This window comes from Eutrigla gurnardus (genome assembly GCF_963514095.1).
Source record: "Eutrigla gurnardus genome assembly, chromosome: 20".
Classification (NCBI taxonomy): Eukaryota; Metazoa; Chordata; class Actinopteri; order Perciformes; family Triglidae; genus Eutrigla; species Eutrigla gurnardus.
Window position 1 is genome coordinate 5,193,942 of NC_139931.1, and position 7,784 is coordinate 5,201,725.

The 7,784-nt window shown below is 40.9% G+C and overlaps 1 protein-coding gene and 1 pseudogene across 4 annotated transcripts in view; one reads left to right on the top strand and one right to left on the bottom strand.

Annotated features, from left to right (window-relative positions):
- The window catches only part of prpsap2 (phosphoribosyl pyrophosphate synthetase-associated protein 2), a 46,282-nt gene extending 41,743 nt beyond the window's left edge, over positions 1-4,539 (top strand). For all 3 annotated transcript variants that reach the window (XM_084037268.1, XM_084037267.1, XM_084037269.1), the window contains 3 exons: positions 1,464-1,534; positions 1,685-1,831; positions 2,223-4,539. In XM_084037268.1, the coding sequence (XP_083893394.1) occupies positions 1,464-1,534; positions 1,685-1,831; positions 2,223-2,381 (377 nt within the window). In that variant the 3' untranslated portion in view covers positions 2,382-4,539. The remainder of the gene's footprint in view (positions 1-1,463; positions 1,535-1,684; positions 1,832-2,222) is intronic.
- A 1,629-nt stretch (positions 4,540-6,168) lies between these two features.
- LOC311030892 (ras-related protein Rap-2a pseudogene) lies at positions 6,169-7,278 on the bottom strand (annotated as a pseudogene). Its single transcript has one exon. The product of its transcript is annotated as a ras-related protein Rap-2a pseudogene (transcript).
- Between the last annotated feature and the right edge of the window lie 506 nt (positions 7,279-7,784).

Below are 7,784 nucleotides of genomic sequence, written 5' to 3' on the forward strand. Positions count from 1 at the left end.
AAGCTGTGAAAAACATCATATTGTTTTTTTTATTTATTTAGAAGTGTGTGTTTACTGCTAACAACATGGCTTTTGCTGTTTTTGTTATCTAGTGATAAAAGTCTGAATGTGACATTGCCAGGTTTTCTGATGCTGTGGGACTCACGGTATTCAGTGTTCTGCAAGGCATGCTCCTCCTGTCCCTGCTTCTTTATACTTTCCTTCACAATCGGCTTGGCTGGCTGATTGTTTACCAGTGGATTGTTTCCTTCTGCCCTTTGAATTACTACATTTACATGCACGACAATACTTCAAATGCAGCTGCTTTAAAAAGAGAAAAGGAAAAGGTTCTACACTCGATAATAAAGAGTCACACGGTAGAGAATGTTCAGGTTATTTTTAGGGCGGGATAGTTATTCAGTGTGATAATTAATCGTCTTTGAATGGAATCATATTGTGATTAAATCATATGTTGAGGTAGCGTCATACACTTATGTTTAAATTACAAGCACATATTACTCAGAAAATCTGATAATTTTGAAGAAAATACTGTCCTTTTCATTTGTCGAGTATTTAATTCAGACAGGCGTTTACCATGTGGTTATTTCATATAGCCTATTTATATCCTGAATGACCAGAAAACATGATATATATTGTAATCGATATATGAGAAATATTTTGATTATATCGTAATTGTTGCTTTTTTACCCTTTTGTGTGAGTTTATAGACCAGTTCAGCTCAGAAGTCCTCCCAGTGACAAATGAAGCTGCGTAAATGTGAATAATAAGTAGGTTATTCGTGTGATATTGGTCTCAAAGCTGCAGCAGTCATCTCCTGTGATTGGCTGATTGTGAGATACAGGCGGAGTGTTGTGTGCATGTAAAAGTAGTCGCTGGCAGCAGTGATGTTCGACTGAGGACTGACCCCAGAACATTGGCAAGTGTGTCTGAAGAAACCCTCATCAGTGCTTGTGGGCCACTGTTGTCCTGTGTGAAATCAGACCGTCTGCTGCATATTGGTTGATATATATGCAGACTGCTGCCGTGTGCCTGCCGAGGCCTGGGCCTGAGGTTGTGCGTGTCCAGGCAGTTGTACGTTGCCTTCTGATTGGGTATCCTGGGCAGAAAAACCCTGTCATTTGATTTTTTTTGCATGGCATGTGCTGTACTAAGTTTGGCATTTCACTTTAATCTCTTAGAGGTAGGCGGGGTACAATGGGGGGAAGTAATTTCAACCTTTGACGTCACTTTAAATTGATTACAGCCTTGTGGAATCTCTACAAATCATTTACATCATTCAGTAACAACCCTCATGATTCGGGGGTTCAGATTTGCCTAAAATCGCAAAAAGCATTTTTTCCGAAACATTTTCTCAACCCATTTTACCCAATCTACTGAGTTTTGTTTTCAGTTGGATGAAAGTACAGAACACGTACGCTCCCTGACGTGCTCTCGCAGGTAACGAGCTCTGCTTTCCCTTTCAGTGATGATGGCCAAGGAGAAACCTCCCATCACTGTCGTTGGAGACGTGGGAGGGAGAATTGCCATCATTGTGGTAAGATGCTCTGAATTCACTATTCACATGGTTCTCATACAATTCTTAATAAAACATACAGATACTCTATTCAGCGATACAGACGGGTTTAGCTGCTGACCAGTTGTTTATGGTCTTAGCTCAAGGTTGCTTTTCGCTATCCTCTTCCAGGATGACATCATAGATGATGTCGGAGACTTTGTTGCCGCTGCTGAGATCCTGAAAGAGAGAGGAGCCTATAAGATTTATATCATGGCCACACATGGCTTACTGTCCGCTGATGCTCCACGCCTAATCGAGGAATCCGCCATCGACGAGGTAAGGACACCTAAAAGTGTTGTTTTTGATCTGCATTTAAGTAAAGTGAGCTGTTCTCCTACCTACAGTATAAAGTAGTCTGTTAGTTCTCTATTCTTTGTGAACACAATGTAAAAGAGGATACTTCTTCTTGTCGGGGAATTTTCTGTTGAATTGTTATGACGTAGAATTAGCTAACTGGAAAAAGGAATGGATTATTATATTGTAGTTGTATTTCTGGAAACGTTTAGTTTCATTTTTCAGTTCCTCTTTACTATCCAGGGTTCAGAAAACAAAAGCGGTTACATTTGGGGGTTTTTCCACTAAATCAGCCTGAGAAGAAACGGCACCAGTAAACAGATTTTTTTTAATTTAAATGTAAACTCACAGACTCTGATTATTCGACCCTCAGGTGGTGGTGACCAACACAGTCCCCCATGAAGTGCAGAAGCTACAGTGTCCCAAAATCAAGACTGTGGATGTCAGCATGATCCTGGCTGAGGCCATCCGCCGCATCCACAACGGAGAGTCCATGGCCTACTTGTTCCGCAACATCACCGTGGACGACTGAGGAGGGGCAGACCGGGTGAGGAGGGGTGATGGTGACTGAAGGCAGGTGCACTTACAAAAAAAAAAAAAAAAAAACCCAGCGACCGTTCCATGTGTTTATGTCCGGATTACATGAAATAGTAAACATTACCCAGAGTTATTTAAAAGGTGTAAAATGTATTTCTTTCTGTTCTTGTTGGGAAACGATGATGATAAAACCTACGACTTTCACTCTCATGCATTCATCTTTCATATGAAGTCTCCCTCGCTGCTTTTCCAACCTGAACAAGAGATGGTGTGTATTTAAAAAACAAACGTCTTATTTTGTCATACACTGTGGTACCTCATATCTAGTGACTGAGCTTGAGCTGCAAAAGAGAAGAGAAAAATGTCTCCAGACTTTCTGCTTTACCGACCGTTTCCCAGACGCTCCTGCTGGCCCTCGTGATGCTCGGCACCGTGATGTCTTTGCATTTAAAACCACATAGACACTGGACAAACTCCTGCTTTTTGGTGCCCAAACTCTACGTTTGTGCAGCATTTGTGGGAATGTTTGGTAAAATGTGACACAATAATGTTCAGAACATCTGTAGAATATTAATGGTTCGGCATCATACGTGCTATATATTCGGGGGTGAGTTTAACTCGATTCTAACAGGATAGTTTGGGTTTAATGCTGCTGTTTTGAAATGTCTCCGTCCGTTTGTCCTGCTGTTATCCTGCTGCAATGGAGGTTAATTTAATTTCATTTATGGTGCTCAAATGATTCAATGTGAAGTATTTTGGAAATTGAAACAATAAATGAAATTCCATTCACTTCCATTGTTTTGCGCCTGTTGTCTAACAGTGTACGGATAACGTGTGATGTAGGAGGAAGTGGGGACATGTTTTAATGGGACTAACCCTTTAATTTACTCTCCCTAGCAGTAGACTGAACATACTTATTCTAATACAGTGTTTATTATAAACTGATGTAATCTGACGATGACATCACATTGCATGTGAATGACTCAAAAATCCATCTTTGTTGTAGCTACGAACCATGAAAACCAAACATCACTGCCGACTGTTTTTCAGAGTCAACATGTCCTTCATGTATTTTTTTTCTTTGTTTTTTCGAAGCAGCCAGTTGTTTTAGTTGTATTTTAGATTGCTATGAAAATAAACTTGCCTTGGTGACGTCGTCGACACCGTTATCCTCTTGCTGGGTTTTCTTTTTTTTTATTTTCACGTCACAGTAGTGTTGTCTGGAGGTTAGAAACACTAATCCACATTATATCCTTAAAGGTTTTTACACCGTAAATACAGTACAAGCATCAACCAAGGTCTTGATCTGCTTTTGTTCCTTTCTTGCCCCTCTGAGTTTGAGTTTGGGGCTCATTTGTTAAGTGCTTTACAGCAACCAACGTTGAAGTCGTGAAACCCGAGTGTCACACCAGCACTTGAATGTACCAGAGAAGTAGAGGTTGAAGTGATCCATGCTTCAGGTGCATCACTTTACCACCACGGCTTTGACTAAATTCAATATGGTGGGCTACTTGAGGTTTTTTTGCACTGTAGTAAACTGATGGCTGCTTGGAAGTTTGTATATGACTACTAAACGAAAAGAAAATTGGCCAGCAGTAAAAAAAAAAAAAAAAAAAATTAAATTACAATAAATGCATTTTTAGCAAGCTGTCAAAAACTCCTCCATTATTTTCTTAATGTTTGTCTACAAAACTTAATTTGAACACGGCACCTTTTTGCTGAGTAATTTCAAAGTGATGCATAAGAGGAAATTAGTGTATTTGTATGCTGATTGAGCCTTTTGCTCAGGGAAATCTACTTAACAAGCCAGTACACGGTTAGTTCTTCTTTTGTTTTTGATGCTTTTGTTCCGATTTCATGTGAAAAACTATGTCTTCCATACCGCAGTACTGTTGGCCCTTTTCTTTTCTTATCTCTCCTGATGAGAGCTAGATGCACATGCTGGTGTTTTGAAGGTTGTCCGTATCAAATGTTGCTATGCAGTGTAAAATATGATCTGTCTTTAGCGTGTTTCATAATGTCTCCTCTGTATTTACGTTCTCCCTGACTTGTCTGTGATGTGGAGGACGTAGGATTTATTTTAGACAGCAACACCCTTCCCTCTAGCTCTACGCCGTTTGTCAATGTGTATGAAAATAAAACCGTTGCCTCTTGCTGTGCCTCGTCTCTACCAAATCTACCAAGTGCTATATAGTTAGTACACAACTACTAAATACAAGTACTAAATGCACAATCCGATTACAGTGAAGTCAAATTGTACCAGGTTGTCGTTTGGAATAAGAATCTTCTTTTCCTGGATATTTTTGCATAAGAAGACAACGGAATTGTAAATCTTGGCACACTTTATATTTCTTCAAATATTGACGTCAATCAGAAATATTATTTACCATCTCATTGCAGGTTGCAGAGTTAGCTGTGTTAAAGAAATCTCTGTAGACTTAATGCGGTTATTTGTGTTAATTAGCTGAAAATAGAATTGAAATGCAACACAAAAATGTAAATACTTGTGTCATAAATCAAAAGAGCTGATAGTAGTGACAGTCAGAGATCCTGTACTTGTTCCAAACTTCTCAGGCATCGATGCAACACTGAGGAGCTTTGACCAAGTCTAGGAGCAGAGCCGAACCCCCAAAACTAGCCTTCATTCAGTCAATGAAACCTTTCTGTCTTACATGTGAGACTTATTCGAATGGTTTTCTATGCCTGTGAATGGAAAGTTTAGTTCGCACCTGAGCTTTCAAAAAAATGTGCCGATCTGCCTCCGCGTCGTCCGTCTGCCGGCTGAAAAGATGAGTTTGTGTGCCGCTGAGAACCGGCTGGAGATGGCGTTTGAGTTTAAAAGAGATGCAAAGAGGAACCAGAGATCTGATTATCGCAGGTCACTTCCTCGTCTCATTCTGGGGAAACAATGCACCTTGTCTCTGAGCATTTTTAGAAAGGGGAAGCATACATTTTATTCTCTGCCTCCCTGGACTTGTGTGGTCTTTTAACAGTCAGGAAAGTTTAACCGCACATGTGAAGGGTGAAATGATGCATTTAACCAGCCATCCTGTTTAATGGCAAGCTGGAAGTGTGTCATTTTACATGAACTTAGAGTACTAAATACTACTTTTATTGTGAATCTGAAAAATACAGTAGGAAACGTACATACAGTACAGTATATAGGACAGTATCAATAGTATTTGTGTTTTATCTCTCATATTTTAGAAGTTTAAATGGAATATACAGGTTTTTATTTTTTATATATATATATATATATATATATATATATATATATATATATATCTTGGTTACCATAAAATCTAATTTGACAACATGTTTGGAAGCATACGCTTCCTCATATTGACCTGGAGAGCGTTCATTAACTGGCTGCGTTATGTTAAATAATGACCACCAGGGGGCAATACAATACAAAACAGACAAATTGTGTTTGTGTGTAACTTGACTTTATTTCACCAGGATAATCCACTTGCTGCTTTCAAGTATTTTTTTGTTTTGTTTTGTTGGTACATTCATGTCATTCAACACCAAACACGTTAAATACAGACAGGTTGGTCGGGTAACGCAGCTTATTTTTAAAACCTACATTTCAGGTCAGACCAGCGCGGTTCTCAAGGAAAAGACGTTTGTCACCTCGAAGAAACCTGGAGTAGAATTACAGTCATTGAATACGCCATTTAACAAACAAACATCTTTGTCCTTCAACACTTCCAAACGTTTACCTTATTTCAGCTGCACAATACACCCCAACATAATGTTTGCTGTTACTAAAATATGAACAGTCACCTTTTTTCATATATCTTATGTAAACACACTTATTGCACATTTTAACACCGGTAACACAAACACCTTAAAAAACTGTAAACCTCACATATACATTTGTGTGAACTGAGCTCGTGATGATGTTATGTCATCATATTTCACAGAGTTCAGGGTTCAAACGGTTGTTCAACCACATTCTTTCATGTCTTTGAGGTGGTGACCGTTCTCATGGTGACATGTCTGTCCTCGCTGTGGCGTCTCTTTGCCTCCGGCGCCGCTTCCGAGTTCAATGCTTTCAAGTCTGCCACATCATTAAACCGACTCTCCTCTTGGAGATCCCCACCAACGAAGCCTTTCCAGTCTCTTTCTGGACTCCGCATCACTATGAGATGGTGCAGCTGTTGGTCTTGTTCATAGGGGGTCGTTTGCTGCTCTCCTTGGGGAAGGTCTCCCGTCTCCGGCACAGCGCTGGGCTGAACCGACTGGGCAGGTTGGCCTGCTGGAGCAGCTCCCTGAAGGCCTCCAGCACGTTGACGTTGTCTTTGGCGGAGGACTCCAGGAAGCTGTGGTTCCAGTCCATCTCCACCGTGGACAGCACGTCCTTGCTGGACACCTGGCGCTCGTCGTGGCGGTCTATCTTGTTGCCTATCACCACGATGGGCGTGTACTTGTCCTCTTTGACCTCCAGGATCTCGTCTCGCAGAGTCTTGACGGCTTCCAGGGATTGGGGGTCATCCACGGCGTAGACCAGGGCGAAGGCGTCGCTGCTCTGAATGGAGAGCTTGCGCATGGCGGGGAAGGAGTAGCTGCCGCTGGTGTCCATGATGTTGATGGTGATTTTGACGCCCGCCACCTCGTACTCCTTCCTGTGGAGCTCCTCCACTGTGCGCCGGTGCTTGGGCTCAAAAGTGTCTTTGAGGAAGCGCTGGATGAGGGCTGTCTTCCCAACTCCTGCTGCTCCCAAAAACACCAGACGCACCTCCGTCTTCTCCTTCACTTCAAAAGACATGATGAGCTCTTTTTCCTCAAACGCTGCTTGAAATGATCTCTCTTCCTTTTGCCTGTGGATCTGTGTCTGAAGTGTTTTTGCTGTCAGTGATGGAGCTGGATGTGGACCTGTTGGAGGAGGATGATGCATGTGAATGTGCCTGTCAAGACTGCACTCTGTATTTATGTTCACACACAGCACCTGCCCCCTTCTGCTCCCAGCCAATCAGGAGAGGGCAGTATCTCACGCTCCATGAGCTTGCAGCAGCCAATCACAGACAAACATAGACAAAAAGAAGCACAAGAAGGGGGAAAATGGGAGATTTTACTTAAAGTTCTGCGTGTGCAATGCAGAAAACATCATAGTTAGTTTCTGGTACAAACAGGATCAGAGATTTATGATATCAGTATATCATAAATCAATAATCTGTGAGTCATTCATCTCACTCTTTATTGATGATGTATGTTGCTTGTTAATAATAGTTACAGTAGTTAATTAAATGTGCAGATGTTTGAACACATGCCTTAATATTGGTTTTAAAACCATTTAAGGAAATACAGTAAAGACTTTAATTAGAAAAAAGCAACAAATGTAATTTTTGTTACTTTAATTTGACATATTTAAAACAAAAAAGAAAAGTATTTCAGC